The sequence below is a fragment of the Coturnix japonica genome, chromosome 2 (genome assembly GCF_054131305.1).
Source record: "Coturnix japonica strain WE chromosome 2, WE-NBRP24, whole genome shotgun sequence".
NCBI classification, from domain to species: domain Eukaryota; kingdom Metazoa; phylum Chordata; class Aves; order Galliformes; family Phasianidae; genus Coturnix; species Coturnix japonica.
The window spans coordinates 18,896,222-18,918,749 of record NC_140664.1 but is presented as its reverse complement, the minus strand read 5'-3'; the positions used below and the strand labels follow the sequence as shown (position 1 = coordinate 18,918,749).

The 22,528-nt window shown below is 42.9% G+C and overlaps 2 protein-coding genes across 13 annotated transcripts in view; one reads left to right on the top strand and one right to left on the bottom strand.

The window, feature by feature from the left end:
• SPAG1 (sperm associated antigen 1) overlaps window positions 1-3,768 on the top strand; it is a 35,251-nt gene extending 31,483 nt beyond the window's left edge. For all 8 annotated transcript variants that reach the window (XR_014942474.1, XR_014942475.1, XM_015855995.3 and 5 more), the window contains 2 exons: window positions 2,062-2,433; window positions 2,572-3,768. Coding sequence is in view for 6 of the 8 variants with exons in the window: in XM_015855995.3 (XP_015711481.2) it covers window positions 2,062-2,433; window positions 2,572-2,703 (504 nt within the window). In the remaining 2 variants the exon portion in view is untranslated. The remainder of the gene's footprint in view (window positions 1-2,061; window positions 2,434-2,571) is intronic.
• A 2,423-nt stretch (window positions 3,769-6,191) lies between these two features.
• RNF19A (ring finger protein 19A, RBR E3 ubiquitin protein ligase) overlaps window positions 6,192-22,528 on the bottom strand; it is a 48,140-nt gene continuing 31,803 nt past the window's right edge. For all 5 annotated transcript variants that reach the window (XM_085537174.1, XM_015856000.3, XM_085537175.1 and 2 more), the window contains 9 exons: window positions 21,276-22,023; window positions 17,624-17,832; window positions 16,412-16,556; window positions 15,744-15,906; window positions 12,288-12,402; window positions 10,829-10,990; window positions 9,937-10,150; window positions 8,767-8,910; window positions 6,192-8,406 (listed from right to left, as the gene is read on the bottom strand). In XM_085537174.1, coding sequence (XP_085393300.1) covers window positions 7,716-8,406; window positions 8,767-8,910; window positions 9,937-10,150; window positions 10,829-10,990; window positions 12,288-12,402; window positions 15,744-15,906; window positions 16,412-16,556; window positions 17,624-17,832; window positions 21,276-21,871 — 2,439 coding nt within the window. In that variant the 5' untranslated portion in view covers window positions 21,872-22,023 and the 3' untranslated portion in view covers window positions 6,192-7,715. The remainder of the gene's footprint in view (window positions 8,407-8,766; window positions 8,911-9,936; window positions 10,151-10,828; window positions 10,991-12,287; window positions 12,403-15,743; window positions 15,907-16,411; window positions 16,557-17,623; window positions 17,833-21,275; window positions 22,024-22,528) is intronic.

The following is a 22,528-nucleotide window of genomic DNA, read 5'->3' as shown; positions in this document are numbered from 1 at the left end:
CCATGCATTTGAAAACATAATACCAAAGCATTTAGGTGTTAGTTCTGAGCTCTACACCTGCTTTAGGCAGAATTGTATTTTTAACATATCAGAGGATGCTCACATATATGTTCAGCATCCACTCTCTTCTGAATTGAAGCTTTGCCTGCTTCAAGGTGCATTCAGAAATACAACATAAGTGAAAAAAGTACATTAAGACAGCAAGAAACTTCAGCATGTGCTCCTTGTAATCCTCCTTAGATTTTGAAATAGCAATTTTACAGGATATGGCTGTCCAAGAGCAGTTTTGCTTTTGAAGTCTGAGCTACTCTGGCAACCTCTGGTGAAGGCTGTTAGCAACGTGCCAGCTGTTCTTGTGCTGGTAGTGATGCTTCTGGTGTGAAGGATAAAATCCTTCCTTGAAAAGCAATGGTATGGAAAAAAAAAAAAAAAAAAAGAAGCACGATTTAACATTATATATTGGATTAAAACAGTAGCTGTCCAGAATTTTTTGAATTAAGTGGCAAAGGGATTTTCTTGGTCACCTGATGTTTTGGATTGTAACTTCGATGTTTTTGATTGTAATTTACCATTGGTTTAGGAATGTATTTTTTTCCCCTTTCCTGTTTAAAATATATAATTTCCAGTCTATGCTATTAAACTGAGACTGTAATTTGGATTGTGCAATTTCAAAGTGATGGTGTAATGGAAATGGCAGTTACTGCCACAGCAACAACTTGTTTTATTGACAAACTTCCCAGTGTCTCGAGTTTGGGATTTTGTGTAACTGTTGTAAGCTGGGAATAGTGTTAGTTAAGCTGTGAGTTGTGACGAAGGGGCTGAGAGTGTACAGAGAAGCTCTGGGCAGTGAATGCAGTGCTTGGAGACCTACTGACTACATTACTGACATTGGTAATTCTTCCAGGGCTGAGGCAGGAAGCACTGATGTTTGTTATTGTGTAATTGTGGCTGCCCATTTAGACAGTTTTCCCTATCTTATCTACATGGGGATGCCATGAAAGCAGACTGCAAAGAAAATAAAGGAAAATTTAATTAGAAAGAGATTTAGCATTATAATTCCATTTGAATCAAGCTATAATTTTATAGAAGACAGCTAGATATCTCCCTTGTTACTAAGGATTATTTAAAAATAAAGCAAAAGCTCTATAAGCCCAATGCCTGCAGAGATGGCTAATTTAGCTCCCAGTGCAGCACTGTGATGTGGAGTGCTGTGTCTTCAGACTTTTCCAAAAGCCTGACAAGCTTTTGGAGAAACCCTGTTCAGTGAGTTGTTTTGGTAGGTTTGTACTGACTCAACAGCTCCTGATAGTTTGAAGTGGACTTCTATTAAAGTAGTTTTGTGGTTGTAAATGTTGTTGGCGCTGCAACAGGTCGTCCAAAGATGTGACTGATGTCCCATCCCTGGAAACTTTTGGGGTGGGGCTGAATCAGGCCTGGGGCAGCCTGCTCTAGCTGTGATGTCCCTGTTCATTGCAGAGGAGTTGGACTAGATGGCCTTTAAAGGGTCCCTTCCAACTCTAAGGGTTCTGTAATAGTGGAACTCGAGGCTAATTTTCTAGCAACTGATTGATGAAGCTCTGTATAAGCTGCAAGCTGAGGAAAAGTGGGAATACAGGCAGTTAGACCATGATGAACCTTCTGCCTCCACAGCAAGTCCACAAACAGCAGCCTGATGCAACTGCTGTATGCTTGTACTGTTCTGCAGTCACAGCAGTGAAGCTGTAAATGAAAAGCATATGGAGACTAAAGTTCAGTTCTGCTTGTGTTGTGCAACTTCGCATTCAGAATATGTATACTGTCCGTCTTAGCTCTCTCACAGTGTTCTTCATTTGTCTTTCTACAGTGAAACACCAAGCAATGAAATGAATGCAAAATACAGACTTTTGACTGAGAAACCTTTAAAAATAAACAAGGGTTGTACCGTTCTGGGGGCAAGGGGGACACAGAGGAACATAGGAGCCTTTATTTTGTGAAGAGTAAAATGCCAGCTTTAATTTAGTGATGTTATTGTTGAATATACACGTGCTATGTATGGAATTAATGCCATTTTTTTTTGTGAAGGTAACTGATGAACAGGAAGAGGGGCAGCTTGCGACATCAGAAGACGCATTGGCTGATGATGTTGGCTCTAAAGAAGCAGTTCAGCAAAGTGTGCCATCAAAGACCTGTGAAAAACTGACTATTTCTGAACCATCCAATGCCTATGACTTTGGTCAGATGGTAAATGCAGTGAACGCCGCTAAGGATCAGTCTGCTTGTGCAGATCTTCTTACAATTACTGATCCAAAGAAACTGCCAGTGCTGCTCAGTAACAAACTTGATGGAGAGATCTTCTTGATTTTCATCCAGTCGTTGGAACATCACGTCCTTGGAAAAGACCCTGGCCTTGTATATCAGCATCTTTTCTACTTGAGCAAAGCAGAAAGATTTAAGGTAAGAGCTTAGGTTAAACGAGCGCTTAAACAGAAATCTATGAGTTCCGTATTTCAATAGCAAACAATTGTGATATTGCTGTCAAATGTTAGGATTTCCAGTTGCCTGTGCCGATTATAACCCAGTATGTTTTCTCAGGTTGTGTTGGCTCTTCTCAGCAAAAATGAAAAAGGAGAGATTCAGCGACTGTTTGATTTGCTCACAGACAACCAGAACCATCAATACTCTTTGGAAGAACTTGACAGCCTTAAAAAGGTTTATGAACTTTGAGAACTTACAATTTATTTGTTGTGTGGATGGAGCTGTTGGCCGTAAGATGTCTGTATGAACTCTGCGAACACACAAGGGTTGAAGTCGGTCTCTTCACGGACTGTCTGAATTCTACTTTATTTTGACAGCATACACGTATTTAGAACTTGCTGCTCTTTTTTTTTTCTTTTTAGTTGTATACCATTTTAGTCCAGAATTTAATGCATGTCTTTGTGTTCAGTTACGGAGTTTGGCTTTGGCGTCCTGATTTTATTTAGACCTGGAAATATCTATTTTGCATTTATATATAGCTTAAAATACCTCGATGGTGCAGTAGAAATACACTGTCAGTCATCACTTGTATCGCTTCATGGGGTGTAAGTTCTTGTGGCAGAGAAGCACCTTGAAGACAAACGGGTCCATTGGCAGTAGCTTTGCTATAACGAACGTACAAGTATAAATGTCTTTCAAATAAACTGCACAGCCCATCTGTTTCTTCACCCCCTCCCTCCACCAGCCTGTACAAAACAGATGTAAATATTTTTGGTGCTGGATAAAGATGAATGAATAATATATTAGCTTGTCATGGAAACACTTTGGCTCAAAGAAATTAATTATTAACTAAATGGGTATGTTTTTTAAACGACAAACGAGTCAGTTTTAGTGCAGGGAGAATTTTGCTTTCTGTGTGTGTGGAAGGATTGCTGGTTTGCACAGCTTTCGAAGGCACAAACGGCTGCATCTGACAATTAAAATGTTTAACTCCGAGTCTGTAATCACATCACTTCAAATACCAGCTATTGCTGTTTACAGGCCTATTTATAAAGCCAAAACCAAGGTGGACCAGTGGGGTTTGTGTTTGCTTTCAGGCAGTATTTCTGTTTTATACTTCATTCTGACAAAGCTCACTTTTTCTAGAGGAAGTGTTAAAACTTTTCACGTGCCCCAATGCCTTCTTTGCACATTTAATCCAGATTATATCATATATTATAAGTGCTTCAGAAGTATCATTAGGGATGTTGTTGCGGTGAAACCTTTTCTCAGGTTAATTGAAAATCAATTAATAAAGATCTTTTTTCCTGAAAAGTACAATTTCTGGATTCTTACTTCTGCTTCTGCCCCCTTTGAGCTCACAGTTCAGGTGTGGTTTATGAGTTTGGTTTTGAAGAAGAATACCAAGAATGAAGTTGTTAATTCCTAAAACGCTGTCAGCACAACTGATGCGTTTTGTTCTTAAGCGTCCTCTTCCTGTGAGATCGCTGTGTGTCTGAGAGAGCTCTGTAGCTCTATAGCTCTGTAGCTCTATAGTTCTATAGCTCTAGCTGGTTGCACTGAGCCAACGAAGTGCAGGTATTGTGGTCATTGATTCCTGCGACGGTCGTCTCAATTGTTCTCACCATAGCTTTGTGTGTTCTAGGTGGCAGCAGTGCTGCCTGTGGCAGGAGGTTGGAACCTGGTGATCTTGAGGCCCTTCCAACCCAAGCCATTCTATGGTTCTATCTATGCATAGTTTAGACTTTGAGTGTATTATTTGTTTAGTTTTTATTCATTTCACTATGTATTTAGAAAGACAGTACCCACTGAATTATTTTACTAAATGGAATGATATTGCCTTCTGTAGCGGACATTCAGCTTTACTGCATTGATTACACATATTTCTCTTGTGGTAGATTTCTCTTGTGTTTCTGCAGGGCCTGCTGCTGTGGGAGGAGCAGCCAGTGGAACTGTGGTCCTAGGCTGGCAATAAGCCCAGCAAGCAGCAGAATGGAAACACCATGCAGGGTATGCACAGTAACCAGGCATGGCATGAAGGGTCATGAGTGTGAATCCTTCCTTTTAGTCCAAGTGGAGAAGTAGCAGTTTTCTTCCCTTCTGCCAGAACCCCTTGTTTTTGGGCTCACTTTTAAAGAGCAGGTAAGTATCTCAATGCTTGTTCACAGCACACCTTCAGCATCTTGAGACAGCTCCGTCGCCTGGGGCACACTGATAATTGATGCAGCAAGTTCTGCAGAACAACAAAACAACCCCTCATCTTCAAAGGCACAGGATGAGGAGCAGGAACTGGAACGTTCCTGCAGCACAGGAAATGGCTGAGCCGGCAGCAGCCCTTGAGCTCTTCGGGTATAACCTGATTGGCCTCCCACGCAGCATCCAGCCAAGTGCCACAGCCAGGATCCTCCAGTGGCACCCCAGGTGTTACATGGGAGCTTCTCATGCAAACCAAACTCTCTGTAAGAGGCCGACACAGCCTCACTCTTGTAGCAGAGGGCTCTCTCTGCAGTAAACCTACACTAATGGAGAACAGAGCCTTTACTCTATTTTTATAGACTCAAAACAATCCAATGCCACTTTAAGCTTAGAATGTATGAGACAGCGCTGTGTGGACTGCAGCACGAATTAACAACTGTGCTTTAACGTGGAATATTAAAGGACCAATGATTATTTCAGAGCGACTGAAAATCCCACCTTCTTTTAATAAAGCTGCTTTGTCAGGAAAGAAGAAATAAATAATATCTTCTCAATTTCCCGCACAGCAAAACTGAGGAGTGGAGAAATAAAGTCAGGTTTAAATTCACAGAGCAACATAGAGCTCCAGTTCCCAGCTGTAAGCATCAGGTGGCATCGCTGCTCCTTGGTGTGCTCTCATCCTTCCACAACCAGAATGGAAAAAGCCAGAGGGAGCACGCCTGCGCTTTCAAGGCTGCAACAACTTCTTTATTGCTATTGCACAAGGCAGATTCAAAACAAAACTGAACCAGATGCCCAAGGGGATGTTTGCAGCTCCTGTTCTACAGCAAGGAGCGAAGAGCTTCTGGCTTAAGGCGGCTCTCAGCAGAGGTCACAGGAGATCATGCAGAAATTGAACTTATAGAAACAGTGTGGCTTTGAAGTCCATTCACCCACTGGACTGTGCATGGCACATACAACAGAAGCAGGAGTGGTTCAGCTGAGACGGTGGCAATTTACTCCAAATTCATCCTCCTGCCTAAAGCAATCAGCTAACACTTCAGTTCACCACCATTACAGAGAGCTTCTACACAGGCCTGAAAAATCACATCAGGATTCCTGCACTGATACTGAGATGAAAAGCAAAGGCTCCACAGAATGGTAGTGGTTGGAGGGGACCTCTGGGCATCACCCAGCCCAACACCCTGCTACAGCAGCTCCTTGCAGCAGCCGCACAGGTAAGTGTGCAGGTGGGCTCTGAGTATCTCCAGGGGTGGGGACTCCACAGCGTGTGTGTGCAGCCTGTACCAGTGCTCTGTCAGCATCACAGTAAAGAAGCTCACGTTCCACTTTGTGCCTGTTGCCCCTTGTCCTGTTGCTGGGTGCCACCAAAACGAGCCTGGCCCCATCCACTTGACTCCCACCCTTCAGATATTTATGAGCACTGATGGAATCCCCTCTCAGCCCTCCCTTCTCCAGGATGAGCAGCCCCAGCTCTCACCCTTTCCTCACACAGCAGAGGCTCCGTGAGGCCGCCTGCACGCTGACAGGACCACTCCAACTCAGTACATAGACATTTATTTCAGATATGCAGTTTACACGCATATTACTGAGCAAAACTGAATTGCAAATATACAAATACCGTAACAAGCATTACCCAATGACGTAACTGGCACTAGTGTTATAAGCATGTAATGAAACTGGTGAGGATAAGTCGTGGAAGAGAACCGCGGCACACGGCGTTTTCTTTTCATCCAACCCAACTCCCAGTAGCACCATAATGGCAATACACTGAACACAAGACAGAACATTGGTAACTGTTTTTCTGATATTCACAACTGTTTTTTTCCCCCTCCCCCTCATTTTTAGTGATTTACATAGCAAAAAGAAAGAAAAGAAAAAACAACATTGGACAGTGCAGGCGCTTTGGCCAACTTCAGCTTGTGTTTATCTGTACATCTTCTGTACGCAGAAGAAAAGTAAGCCAGCATGTCTGGACGCCACGGTGGCAGCCGGGCAGTCACTGCCCTGCACTCCAACTCTGGGACTGAAGATGCACGTCTTGCAAAGAGATGTCACGTGAAAGAAATCATTCACGAAAGCCTGAGTGAGTCTTTGGTAGGCTAATACTCCGCTATCATACAGTTCTCTACCAGTCATTTACTCGCTAGGATTTTCTATGAGGATCGAAGGTGGCCAAAGAGGACATTCTGAAAATCCTCCACCAACCAGGCACTTCACACCCAGTCTTTTCCAAGGCACCGAGGATTGACGGGGCACCGCATTCCCCCCTCATGAAAGGTGGCTGCATCTGCTTCTCTGTGATGCTCATCAATCAATGGATCGTTACCTTCCAGGTTTTACACAATACGCGGCGGCCTCATTTGCCACACGGTTGGTTGTGTGGATAAATAAGTGAGCCCACTGTTGTCCACAGGTGATGTCTCCATCCCACCATGTATTATGTACCAATTTCTTCTGCTTCAGAATGCTGTAAGACACCTTACCCTCGCTCAGAGCTCCTGACACAGGGCCGCACCACCTGGAGGTACGCGATCCATTCCAAACAGTGTGTCCAGTTATAAACCGTTAACCATCACTGTGGATATTCACTGCTGAAAGACGTTTGTACAGGTCTCTGCAAAACTTCTGCTTCCCTTACAGTTCTTGGTTGTAAGTCACTAATGCTCAGCTAACACCCACTTATCCCACATCCCCTATTTTTTGAGCCAACAGTGCAGGACGTATTATTTATTTTAGCATTTACCATATCAAGAATTACCCAATTTTCATCTAAATACACCAAGTATACGCTTTCAAGCAAAGTTGTGGCAAAAATAAAAAATAAAACATGGACGTATTTGTACTGCTGTAATGCACTTGTTAAAGCCTTCATGTCCCTTCACACAGGTCTAAGATCTGTATGAAGTAACTCTGCCTTAACGGACAGGTATATAAAATGCAGCTGTATCAGAACCTCGCTTCTGCCGGTCACCTGAAGCTTAACGGAAGTCGCCGCACGTAATTAAACCAGCTTTCAGACAGGGCTCATTAGTGGTAAATGTGTTTTTGCAGCATTTTTTGGCTTAAATTTCAGTCTGAATAGCAGTGCTTAATTCCACAGCACGTTGTGAATGGTTGTTGTTCGCTTCTTTCAGAGTTTCATCAACACCTGGACCTAGGTCTGTTGCAGATCCATTATTAATGCTTTCCTCAGCGATGTAACTCAGCTGCTGAACATCGGTGCCTGCGGCTGCTGGGACAGGCGCAGCGATTCCACTCGCCTGTGGGGAGTTTTCCAAGCGGTCGTTCTCCACCTCAGGGAGCACGCTGACCGTGGTGAAGCGAGTGTGATAGTCGCTGGAACCGTGGCTACAGGAAGTTTTCATACTTTCCATATCTGAGCAACTGAACTCAGAAAAATGACTCGAGTGAGAATCTGCTACAGATGGAATACTGTCGCTAAGAGAGGGAGAGTCAAATTCACTGGAGTTTGTGCTTTGTTGTTCCAACAGCTGAGCATCCATGTCCTCTCTTGTCTCATTTATCTTCATGCTACTCTTCTTTCTCAGCTTCCCTTTGCACTTTTTCCCCGCTGTTGTTTCTTTGGACCACTTGGTGGCACTCGATTTACTTTCTGGCATGCCGGCCGACGAACACGCAGCGTTGCTCCGACCTGCAGCGCTGCCATCATCAACACTGCTGCTTCCGCTGTTGTGTCTGAACTTGGCTGGCTTTGATTCAATATCCACTTGCACTTCCATGCTGTTGCCTTCCCTGCAACAAGAACAAACCTGAGTGTGAGCAGTTACCTACAACACGCAGCTGACACAGTGGAACAAACTCTTGCAGCTTTCCAAAATACACTGCAAAAGCAAGTGAGAGAAACGTCTCCGGTTTTTGTTCACCAAGTAAACAGCCCAAACAGAAGCAGGCAGCCTGAAAATGAAACACTTTACTGAGCTACAAAGATTGTGCTGCTCTTTGGAAGTAAGCTTGGCAAACAGAAGCAATTGTGTGGAATTCCATTTCTAACAAAAAAACTGTTTCTTCAGAATTTTAGACAGAACCGCTGAGGCATGCTTAGGATACCTTTAGTAAGCAAGGCTTAACCTTCTCTTTTCACCTTTCTCTTACCTGTCCAAAGGGATATAGGAGTTGAGAATGGATCCTGCCATTGCTTTGGTACTGGCATTATCACTAACTGTTCCCAGGCTCACCGTGCCAGATTCTCCACTCAGGCTGTAGCGCTCTTTCTGTACATCTGCTTGTACTTCCAGCCTTGGTGAGGAAGAAAAAGAGCTGCATGAGCTGCTACTACAGTTAAAGCACCCTAGCTGAGAATTACCATCACCTTGTAAAGTTTCTCCGCTGCGCAGCAGTGAGCACAGTCACACAGTTAAGAAACAAAATCAGATGAAACTGCCAACAAAGTAAAATGTTGCACACAAAACCGAGGCTCTGTGTTATTTCCTCCCCAAAAGTTACAAAAATGAGTTCCAAGCTGAGCTACAATTCCTTTGCAGATAACGTACCGTACTCCAAAAACAGAGAAAACAATTGAAAGGACACACAAATTCACAACAGTTCCCATGTCGTCCCACTGCCAAATCCTGACTTATCAAATAACAGAACAGTGAGAACTGTGTTCTGTACTCGGCTTTGTTGTACTGCTACCAATGTCAACAGAAATACCAGAAACTTGAAAACACAAGTAGATAAAACAGAATAATAAGCGTCTTTCCAAATGCCTTCTTGTGTTCTGATGGTGAATTGGAAGTGTTTGCTTTGCTTTACTCTCCCAGCTCCTTCAAGAGGAGGACAGGGATACCTCAGCCAGCAGTCACAGCTTGGAACACCTGATCGAGACTAAGGAAGCTCTCAGTGTTACTCTGCCTTCCTTTTTCTAAGTAGCCTGGGCCTGCAAGCTATTTAAATTTGATGCTAAACACTGCTCATTTTCCTAAGGAGCAAATTCCTTCCAGAACCCTACACATGAACAATCCTTTCCAAGATACTCCCTGTCCCCTACAGACAGTAAGACCCCAATTCACAGCAGACACTAAGGCAAAGCTAAGGTGTTCAGAAGGGGTAATTCTGTACTTCAGACTTCTGAGCAAGTCAGAGCACACAGTGTTGGCATGAGACACACACAGAGTAAATCCCTGTGTAAGACCAGAAGTGCACCAGCCTATAGCAGGGGGTTTGAAACTGGATGATCACTGTGGTCCTTTCCAACCCAGGCCATTCTATGATTCTGTGATCCATTCAGAGCTGGGTGCTATATGGCAGGAAGATGTCTCTTACCTGTTAAAGCAGTTAACCATTGCACTTCCCGAGAGACTGCCTGTGATACTAGCCCCAGCCAGTGCCATGGTGCTGGCTGTTTCGCTCAGGTTGTCTCGAATGGCTCCTATCCGATCCATGTGGCTGCCACTGGCACTCAAGCTGCCAGTCAGCCCGCCAACGCTTCCTTCACCTATACTGGGGTTGTGACGTGCTTCTGCAACTGAGGTGGTATCTAGACAGAAAGGAAGAAGGAAGGCTTGTCATTGATAGAAGCAGAACTTGCTGATTTCCAGAACGTGACCATGGAAACTGTTCCTGAAGTTATGCTGAGAAAAATGGTTTATAAAATACAGTGACAAACGGACAGCTGTCAAAGAAAATGGGACCTGTCTTGGAGCTGCTGTAATGGTTATATCACATACAACAAACTACGGATATCCAAAATCTGTCCATGGGTGGGGCATGTAACACGGAGTCAAGGACCATAGAAACCCAGTAACAAAGGATATCATCCAGTAATTTAAAGAAACAGCAGCACCAGATCAGCAACTAAAGGCATTTAATTCTTCCCACTATAGGTAAAAAAGAGGCATTTACCACCTGGTCAAGAATGAGAAAGCTGTTACCTTTCACTTAGTGCTGTGTGAAAAGCAGGACAACAGCTTACACAGAATTCAAACCACAAGACAGCTGATGGTCTTGCTCTATGTCCACATGAGCAAATGCTGTATTACAGCACAGCACAACACAAACACAGAAGCCACTCTCTCATCCCAGAGCTCATCGTTTAGCAAAGAGCAGATACAGCCCTGACCGTGCTGTACCTCTTCTGCAGGTAAGTGCTCTGCCTATCTGAGGCTATCGACTGTAAGTCAGTCACAGAGTCCAGAAAATAAAACAGTTTTCTTACCTACAGCTGCATTTGTTCCACCAACATTTATATCGTTCTCATCATCGAATTCTATCCTAACACCTTTTCCATTGCCCGCTGAAACACCACAGCCTCCACTTCGGCACAGGGAGATCGGCACCACTCCATACACATAAGCCAGCATAATAGGAACACCAATACCTGTAGAGGAAAACACCACCTTGCGTTAAATAAATGCAACTTGTATTTTGCACTCCCTTATGAAAGTGATTTCATAGTCTACATTTACTTAGCATTTCACACTTCGAAGAAACTAGGAGAGAACAAAAGTAAGAAATACTGATAAATCAGGTGAAGTGACAGCTTCATTGGGCACAAGGGCCCTCTCTCAGACCTGGAAGGCAGAGAAGCATATTGCCAGATGAGTTACTATTTCCAATGTCTATAACCCCTTTTATAGACAAAAAAAGGAATATACTTAATATTCATATAAATTTAGTCGGACTTTGCATTCACTGAAGTCAGATGGGGCTTTGCTATTGATTTTATGGGACTCGCCATCATTACTACTGTTGGATCTTTCAGATTTGCTAATGGTGCACCATTGTTAACATACAGTTTAAAAGTCTGGCTCCATGGCCAATTTAAACTATTACTGGCTAAAAAAACCCCTTTCTTCCAAAGGCCACAGATCTTCCTTTGGACCTTATTACTGGTAAAAGGAGGAACCCTGCACACACAGCTGTGTGAGGGACCCCATCAGGGGACTGATCTGGCTTCAAACTAAGTGATGAAGCTTAATGTCAATCAGTTATCTACAGCAGCAGCTTGTTATGCAGCCACAAACGTGCCTCTGCTGCAAATAAAGGGAACCATCCAGGCAGTGCTGGACAATTCTATTCCTTTCAAACTCAGAGCTTCTTCACTGTGATTTTGAAACTAGATGGGTAAGATGACGAATATCGTGTAGCATGGAGCCAGACCTTCCCCTTACGCTATCCTCAACCATGCTTATTAAATAATGACAACATTCAAATTGACTCCACAAAAATAGCAAGAAGTTTGTCAACTACTGTAAAGTTAAATTTAAAATACTGTTTTTCTTCCACATTGAGCCAAGTTTGACAGGGATTATTTAAATTATTAGAACATGAATAGACTCTGTGGCAAAAGCTTTGTCTTAGTCATTTAGAAGAAGCTCTAACCAGTTCAGTTTTAAGAGAGAGATGACAACACGATAACTTCACTTTGCAAGATATAAATACTAAGCTCTTCATTTCATGCCGTGTTTCCCTATGTACTCTATCCTCCATTCTACCCCAATAGACGTAAAACCACCATCCTTATGTGTTGTTTTTCATTATTTTTTATGTCTTGATTTCCGTGCCTGCAAAAGGAAACCGTAAGTCTTATCTCAGCTGAGTGTTTCATTCAGGAGTGGTTACGCAGCTCAGGTTGCACGGCGTTACCAGTATACAAAATAATAATATTTGCTTACCTACAGTTACTGCAGCTACAACTGGAGAAACAATTACAGATAGGGTTACACCGCCTGCTATTGCCAGGTTCCGCTTGTGCTTTGAGATGTCTTTGCCTTCGTATCGATTGTGAATCTTGAAAGAAGAGGAGAATGGGTTTTTAGAGCATTGCAATAATCAATCATACACCACTGCAATGACAGAAAAACCGACATAGTTTAGAATCTGTATCCAGATCTCCTCCGTACACACTGCATTCTATGCCATGATTTACACCTAAACCTACCTCAAACAAAGAAAAATGCTTACACAGCTTAATTTTAGGCATAGAAGTTAGAAGCCCTCCAGTTCAGCTCCTAAGCGTTTACTTTCAGCCTCAAGAAACCTAAATCACCCAACAGCTTTCGTAGTTGCTGTTTATTTGTTGGATCACGGCTCCAACTTGCATGGTTGAGAAAAGTAAACGATTTTGAAGATCAAAGGACTGCCGCCTCCAAGCAAATTGACGCTTCCTATTCCCTGTCATCTTTCCCCCAAACAATATGGAGTGAAATTTTCACAGATAATTAGACCTGTGGAAACACAGATTGAAGCAACAGAGCATGCAAACCTGGCAGTACGGCAGCATTCACCAAACACAACCTGGAGGGAGGAAGAATGAGAGCTCCATTGCTCTGGCACCCTCTCATGACAAGCTGCTGAGGAAGGGACTATTTCAGCAAACAGCAGCAGAAGTCTCAGAACGATCTGGTAAACAAAACCCTTATTGATGGCTCGAGTCCGCCATAACTCTGAAACACTGTGTTCATGTTTCAAACTCAACTGCAACAAATCATGAATTTGGAAGGCCTTCAAAAATCACTCTTTTGCCCAGATTTCCTACTTTGTTTTTATTTAATTCACTCTAAGAAAGCAGCATTTTAGGCACAAGTTCATCAGTCAGAACTCTCGGTTAAGACAAAACTACAAATGACTGGCAAGTCTCTATCTTAATAGCTGGCACGATGCTAAATTAATTCTCAGTACATCTAAGGAAGAGCAAAGAACAACAAGAGGGTAACCACAGCATTACTTTTTTTTTTCCCCCATCACACTGTCACTGCAAAAAGAACACCACCACAAGTAGAACTTTTAAGTTTTATAATGTGCTGTGCTCTGTAAATTAAAGGTTAAATTTGCTAGGATAGCAAATTTCCTTGTTCTGGAATAAAATAAGGACCTGCATTTGTTTGGGCAAGACAGGCAAGGAAAGGGAGGAGAAAACACTGCGGTTCTACATAAAGAGATTGCACGTACTTGCTCTGAGGTTCATTACACTGAAAACAACATGGAGTGAGGGAGCACACAAGCATGGAACATACCTGGGAAGCCTGCTGGTAGTAGTTTAACAAGAAAAAATGAATACTACCACAGCTATAGATCCAGGAGGACTTGGTGTTAAGGGGATCCATGAGCCATCAGCAGGATCCTCCCAGGTAATTAATTTTACTGTCATGGGCAATTCCACCCAAACAAAAGGAACACAACAAAAAAGAATGCATAAGCAGTCTGGATTTCTTAAAAAAACAGAGTAACAACCTCTGTGTCTGGGAAGACCATGGAGCAGATCCTCCTAGAAGAGATGTTATACAGCATGTGAGGGATGTGCAGGTGATCTGAGACAGCCACCACAGCTTCACCAAGGGAAGGTCATGCCTGACCGATCCAGCGGCCTTCTATGATGGAATGACAGCATCAATGAACAAAGGAAAGGAGACCAATGACATCTACCTAGACTTGTGCAAGGCCTTTAACATGGTCCTCCAACACATCTTTATCTCTTAATTGGAGAGACATCGATTTGAAGGGTGAACTATTTGGTGGATAAGGAACTTGCTGGAAGGTCGCAGCCCAAATAAAAACATCAGGCCAAAAATAAGACAGATTCCAGTAACAGCGGAAAAGTGGTAGGTTACCAGATGCGTATCTATGAAAATGAGTGACAATAACCAGTGCTTCCTATAGCAGTACAAGCACAAACTCCCAGTGCAGAAGAAAATGTTGCAGAAGAACAAAATAGCTTCCTCTATTGAAGAAGCGCTGTTAAAAGAATGGAAAGTAGGTCAGATTACTTTCAGTGGGTACAAAGGAACAGCACGAGGGTGTCAAGACAAAAATCAAAAAGGTTAAAATGGAGGAGACAAAAAAGGAAAGGACAAAGCTAACAAGGAAGTTATTCTGCACGTACAATGCCAGCAAGAGGAAGACCAAGATCAATTTGCTATTTAACAGAAAGGAAAGACAGCCAGCAGATTAAACCAGAGCCTTGTTCCATTATTTTTTTTTCCTTCAGATGTCTCCGAAGATTTACTGTGAGCCAAGTGACCAGTGACAAAGGAATGAGATCTGTAGGAAAACAGCAGGTTAGAGCACAGTCTATCTGAGCACAACTGATCTGAAAAAGCAGGCCCGACTTCAGAGCCGCTAAGAATAGATTTCTGACAAACGTTATTCATAGGGAATCTTTGAGGGGAAAAAAGAACGAAGAGAAATGTTATCCAGGAGCAAACAAGGACCTGCAGAATTAAAGGCCAATGAATGGAACTTCCTTCCACTTCCTGAAAACCAGCAGCTTAAGAGACAACAGTGTAAAAGCAGGAAATAAAGCAACCATAGATTTTTCAAGTGGAGACCACGTCTGTTTTAATTTCTTTGGTGAGATGATAATTGGCCAAGATGACAAAGAGAAAATCTCACACAGAGGCTTGAAAGTTTTCTCACGTGACACCCAAGCTGCTTATAATGGCCAAGACTGAAAAACAGCCTAGAGAAGACAACCATTACCTTCACGTGATGCCGACAGAAAACCACCAGATTTACTTATTACTCCCCAAACTGTAACTTTTCCCCCTGCTATCCCTTTCAAGAGATGTATTCAATATTTTCATCCATTTGAAGATGAATGGAAGAAACCACCAGCCTGTCAGACTTACAAAAATGCCAGGACTTGTACTAGCACTGAGAAACTGGGCTGAAAGAACTGGCTGCATTACAATGGGAATGGGTGCACGACTTACCTCAGGAGGAGAGCAAAGCATGACCACTGTGAAAATGGGCATGGGTTTGTTGTACATAAGATCAAAATAGCATGGTGTTAAGAAAAGGACATGTTCCAGTTATATGAAGAGAATCACCCTTTCATTTAACTCAGCAGCATTAAAGCTCAGCTACATTGCTTTATTAAAAAAGGGATTCTTTTTTTCCTTCCTTCTTTCTAAAGACTGCTCAGTTCCAATGGACACAATGGAAACTAGAAGTTAAAATAACGAGGTAAAATGGAAAAAAATACAGAAATCCTTTTTCAGAGCGTTGTTCTACCTGTTTTATGGCCAACTACACATAAGCACAACTGAAATCAGTCTTAAGCAATCTCTTCTCCAGCCCCCCCCCCCCCCCCCCCCCCCGGTGAAGACAACCAACTGAACGCAGTGTATTACCTTCCGTCCCACATAGACAGGAATTCCAATAATCATAGCAGGAATAGCGATGCCAGCTATCAACGCAATTCCTACAGGAGCTCCAACAAGTGTCCCCAATTGCCACAGTATTTTCTTCTTACGGCTCCATGGTTTCTTCCCCCAAAACGTGCAACCTGATGGGCTGAGACACAAGTAGGAAAATGGTAAAGAAACCGCAAGCAGACCGACATAACTACGCAGCACTTAGCTGCTATCTAGTTACAAAACCGCTGTCCTCAGGTTCAAGTGACAGATACCAGAACATCAGTTATCACTTCAGATTTTTTGAGAGGCTTTACAGCATGTTTTGAAATGCAAAGGAAAGCACATTGCATGTTACCACACCCAGTCTGTGGTTCAGAGGTAACGTAACAGAGAGTTGCTGTGCAGCTTTATGTGAACGCAGTACAGCAGCTGTAACAGATCCATAAGAATAGTGGCTATCTTCATTTATAACACACAGTACACATGCAACTTAGAAATGTATTTCATAAGAACAACAGCACACTGACTTTTAGATACTTGCACTGAAAACTGATTTAATTCGCAGATACAGATACTTCAACTTTGATGCTCTGCTCCAACAGGAAGAAAGCCAGACTTACAGCAACGTGCTTTTATGTAACTTGAAAAAATAAGCTACCAACCTTAAATAGTGTAAATCCGAGATCTCTTTCATACACAGCCAACAGAATTCACAGCCACAGACAGCACAAGTCATATGATTGCAGCTTCCATCATTCATTTTTATTATATAAGCAGCACAGCGTGGGCATGGCTTTATGTCATCAGCTGTTTAAAAATGAATATTAAGATCTTATCGGTTATCTGGGCAAACTGATTTAATCAAAATACAGACAGATCCTTGGGAAAGCTGAGTGAATCACCATCTAAGAATATGGAGAAGGTTTACTGTATGGTTTGCATTACACAAACCATGATTTGGCGATAACTTCTGACAGCTATTTGTGTTTGTAAGCCCTGGACCAAATAGCACTGATCAAAAATAAAACATAATGGTCCATATTCCAGCGATTCAGTAGTTAATGCACATACTGTTTGAGGATTTTCTAGGCTTAATGGCATATATTAGAGCCAGACATTAAACATGTATGTTAATACAGGACTGAAAACATGGCCTTTCTAAATATAATCCTCTTTTACATTTCATGCCACTATGAATCTTTTATTTGAACTCTGTCTGCGCTGCATTATGCCGTCTTATCATAAACCCACCTCCTGTTCTACATTAACTGCACTTCTTTGGTATCACTATCCTCTTGTTGATTTCTCTTCACAGCAATACTTATTCCATAGAAAAAAACTATTGTAGTAAAGAAGAAAATTCCAGAGGTTCCCCTTGATCTTAAGTCAAATATTTAGAAGCTGTGGTTAAGCAGTTAGCTCTACCATCAGCAAATAAGAGGCCATAGAGCAACAATGAAATCCTTGGTACAGTGACACAACCACAGTGGTGATCTTCACCCCTGCCCATTACTGGTCAGCACATGCACTTTGAGACGAGCTATTTACAGCAGACAAAGTAACTTGCAGGTCCCCAGTGCAAAAGTCCCAGTCTCCTACTCCTGTGCTAACAGTGTGGACGAAGGGAAAAGGGATATACCTCATGCCTGATGTAAGGAATAATCAAAGAGGTGAGGAACCAGCAGGAATTGTTTATCTGCACCGACTCCCGTGCAGCCAGGCAGCAAGCAGCTGGAACAATGCACCAGCTACTCCCATATAGGAAGACAGACACTATCTATAGGGCAGTAACTAAACAGAGCACAGATGTGCTAGAGCTACTGGTACTGTACTAGGAAGGTATTTAACAGGCCTGATGTCCTAATCACACGTACCTGCTGCTCCAGACTCCTGGCTGTAGCTGATAGACGAGGAACGGATTGTTCTCAGGCGCAGACTTTGAGCCCTCTCCTGGCGAGCAGCATCACAGGTCTGGTTCGGATGCCAAATCTGCTTACAGTGATAGCAGAACTCTGTTCCACAGCCTTCTCGTCCACACGTAAGTTTGGGACAGCTGGCACATCCAAACGCGATCACAGCGTATCTTGAATGATTAAGAGGGGCAAAAGAGTTTTGTTAACAGAAGTGTTTCTCATCTATAGATCAAAGCTAAAGAGAGCTGCCAGAGCAGCTGAAGCAGCAAGGAAGGCTGTGGACACCAGGAGCTGGCACCATGCAGCCAGCAAAGGTTCCTTACCACCTCAACCCTTCACATGCACACTGCTGCTCTGGTAGATTAAGACTGCACAGAAACACTCTGATCAATGCAACGCTTTGCTCTCTCCAACCTTTAATGGCTTCAGGTGGTACCGAAAGTACTGCAAGTGCTGAATGCAGGGCTGAGCAGATGAAGGTCAGAAAGCAGCAGAACAAACCCAAAACAGGTGTTCAGGCAACTCAGAAATGCATAAATAGATGGGAGTCTGGGACATTGTTCCCGGCTCTACCCTGACAGCACTGAAGAGCAAAAAGCTCCCATAATACTGAGACTTACTGAACTGTTGTATTATTTTGTAGCCAAACACAGCCATCAGCAATTGCATTCAACGATGCTGCCACAAATCACAGCTGAAAATAATTCCTGCCGCAGGTTTCAATGTTGACGTTCATACAATAGAGATACAGACATATTACAACTCACACTATACACACACACCTCTTAATTGCTACCCCACTGTGGTACCGCTTTATGTTAAATAGAAATAGTCCACCCCCCGCTGAGAACACTCAGATGTACAGTTCAGCTCATACTAACAGCCCCCCTGAACAGACCTGAGCAGATCTGTAAGCACAGCACGGCTTACGTTTATGGCTGTTCACAAGGAAGTCGCCTCACTGTACAAAGTTAAACTGTACGTTATTAGCAGCTCCTTCATGTACAGCAATTGCATAAAATCCATGTGAAACACTCGGTAACGTTACTTAAAAAAAAAAAAACAAAACTATTTCTGCCCAAATTATTATCTGAAAATGTAGCTGTTTTAATTTTGGAGCTGATAGATCTGAAGCTTCATAAAGTCCTATCGGTTTCATTCATGACTTAAAACAGCAGGTTGGAGAACAGGCGGTTTCAACCCCTAAGTTACAGACGATGTAGTGACAAACATGATACATGCTTGCCTGTTTGCAAACATTTCTTGCTTTCCAAGTAAAAATTTGTTCAATAATTGCCAGACTCTTTCACATTGTTGCCAAGTTAATCAGCTCCATTTTCCCCAATTACAGCAACTCGAAGAAATAATTGCTTTGTAGGCACACAAAGCAACTCTGATCCAAATGCTTCCTCAACATAAAGGGATACGTTGAAGATGTGCTAATGCTGCACCCAATAGCCTCGAGCCCAGTGCATCCCACTGCTGACAAGGACAGGGCACATCCCTGATGGCAACTCCCCTTTTGGGGCTGACGTACCAGCAGACCTTCAGAAAGGAACCTCTCAGAGCACAGCAAACCTTAGGTCACACTGTGCAAGATTCCAGGCTTCGACTCAATGCCCTGCATTCATTTCTACAGCCAAACTCCAGGAAACAGCAAGTCAAAATAATGGGAGAAGAGCAAATGATTGCAGAAATGGTGTATGGTGAAGGAATGAAGAATGTGTGTTCTGCCCAATCCACTCCTTGCCTGAGAAAGATAAAATCTCAGGATCACTGCTCTAATAACGTCAGCAATGTAATCTCTGAGCAAAATCACTGAATAATTCAGGCAGAATAAAGGACACAACACATCTGGAATACGGATTCACCACAGGCTTGTTCAAATGGCATCTGACAACTTGCATGCTGAAACAGAATCCCCATAAATCCAGCTGGAAGGAAGCCCAAGAGGTTTCCTCATCCGTTGTCCTTCCCATGGAAAGATCAGCTACTGGCCCACATCCCTACCAAGGCACTGCAGGCAGCTGCAGCTGGCACACACACCCCGCTTCCCTCCTTTCCCACCCCCTCGGCCTCTTCCTCAATTTGCACTCAATAACTAGTTTTATTAAAAACATCTTCTGATAGAGCCCATTTCTCATGCAGCATTTCAGTATCTAAAGGGGGGATGTGAGAAAGGGGACAGACTCTTTAACAGATCTGTTTTGATAGGAGGAGGAGAAATGGTTTCAAACAACGAGAGGAGGTTTAGACTGGATATAAGGAAAAGGTTTTGTACAATATGGTGGTGAGGCACTGCCACAGGCTGCCCAGAGAGGTGGTGGATGGAGGTCAGCTTGGATGGGGCTCTGAGAATGGGAGTAAGGCAAAACACAACCACACTATCTCTTGTTTCTTTGGGACAGCTGTGATCAAGGACATTCCTATTGAGAAGTACCCAATGGTGTATCTGTAAGAACTACCTTCACGGTCCCAAACTCTTTAAATAAGCTTTGCGTTTTCTTTATATCGAGTCGCCAATCACGTCTGACCCACATCAGCAAATTCAGCTTCACTTAACAGAATTCTGCTTTCATACCATCTTAAATGTTTCTTACCATAAAGTTACGTTTAAAAGCCTTCTAAACATTTAGCACTCTGACCATTACCATCAGAATATTTAACCCATTTAATAACCAACCCTGTTTAATTTCTTCCCTCCCAACACTCCTCCCTTTCCATTTTCTTATTGCTCATTTGTGAGGCTTTAAAACAGAGATACCACGCTCCAATTGGTTTTAGCACGTGCTGTACATCCAAACCGTAGTCACGGCTACAACCTTTAAATGCTACAGTAATGCAGAAGAACCTCTCTAAAAAAAGCATCTTGCTGAAGAGTGGCATTATGAGCCAGCAGCAGCACAGAAGCACAATGAGCTGCATGGCAGTGCTCAGCCTACTCGTGTCAGAGCCCAGAATGGTTTCAGAACTGTTTGAGTATTAAAGCAAAGTTAAACATTACGCTCTCCAGATAATAAGCAGGAACAAACTGATGATTATTGCACATCACAATCCCGCTGACAGGCAACAAGTGGTGCGTCAAGCAGCCACGAGACAGCAGATAACTGAAGCTGGAGCAGGCTTTTCATAAGAAGAAAATCTTCAACCATATTTCATTGTTTAAAAAAAACAACAACAAAACAAATACCCTGTTTTCTTTTCCAAGGAAAATCCAAACAAATGGACTAAGTCAGAAGTGCAGCCACTTGGCTGTCAGTATGTTTTTAGTCTGAGCTCTGTGCCCTTACCTTAACAGCACACCTCAAGTTGACACACGCATCCCCCTACCAATGCATTTCATTACACCACTGAAATTCTCTCTGTGCAGAACAAAGGAATCCTACACAAGGAAAAACTGAGGGCCGTGGGGTGGGGGTGGTGGATGGGGATGGACAGACTGTGGTGGGTTTATTAGTTGTTGTTTTTAAAATGAAAACTCTGTTTGCCACCCACTCATACAACACAAGAAAATACCAAAGAAAGCAATTCATCTTCCAAAAAACGTAACGCTACGCGTGTGTGTTATCCATTTATGCTGTCACTTATTTTGCAGGCTCTGAGGAAAACATACCCACAGTCTGGAGCTGGGCACCACCTACAATCAGGATCCGCAACCAGCCATCGCCTAAGCATAAACTCTTCGTATTTCTCCATCAAGATGTCGTCATTCAATATCAAACGGATATCGTGAGGATTGAACCGTTCGGAGCATTCTGGACAGCTAATGTTAACTCTGCTCTCAGAGATTTCTATCCGGAGATACTGACGCAGGCAATCCACACAAGACCTATGGTGACAAGTCATTATCTCTGGGAACCTGTCCTTGGAGTGCCGCAAAAGGCACAAGGGGCATTCCATGAAGTCTCCGCTTGGCTTGCTGCTAGAGGTTGTTCCATTGTCGGAAGAGGTACACGTGGAGAAAATAGAGTTCTTGTCTGTACACATTTCTGAATGGATGCTTTCAATACTTGCGATTCCATCAACACCTCCATTCAGATCCCTAGACTTGCGTTTTGTGTCTTTTTTTCTCCGGAAAAGAGAGCCCAAGGAAATCCTTCTTTTCTTTGGTGCCTTTTTGACTGAAGGCAAACTCACAGATGAAGCTGAAGACTGGAGGTCCCGATCGGAGCCCATTTGCCGATGTAAACTCATGTCTAGGTCACTCATCAGAAGTGGGTTAAATCTCACACACAAACCTAATCATTTTTAAGGATCAAAACAGAGTCAGAAGTCCTAATATTATGTAATCCAGCACGGGAGCTGTCATGCAGAAAATCCACACGTATCTTTCTTTGCAGTAAATTCTTCACAGGAATCCCCTGCATTGGGAGAGAAAAAGGAGAGATTAGAACAACATCCATCACTTCTGGTTCTGAAAGATCGTGACACTCTAATGATCTGTTATTCATATTATACTTCTCACCCAGTATATTTCTTTCTGTCTGCTTTTTCTACCCATTACATCCTTCTCGTCTTAAGGAGTCTGAAAATTCCCCGGGGGCAAGGAACATCTTTATTCTTAAGTGGTGCTGAGAAGTCAACTTTACTCCCCCGCTCCCTAGGGATGTGCGTGAATGCGTATAAAAATCACCATAATCCAAGGTGACAATTAAGTAAATGCATAACCAGTTCCTGCACAAAGCATGCTAACAAGCTGATAAGCATTGGAAACTTTGTTTTCTCTACTTTACAAGTGATAAGATCACATATAAGGTTAAATAAAACAAACTAAGGATTTCTGTGTGCTCTGAATTCACTTAGACAATCAGCAGAAAACAAGTCACTGTGGCTAAACAACTGATGATATCCTCAAATCCTAAGGGT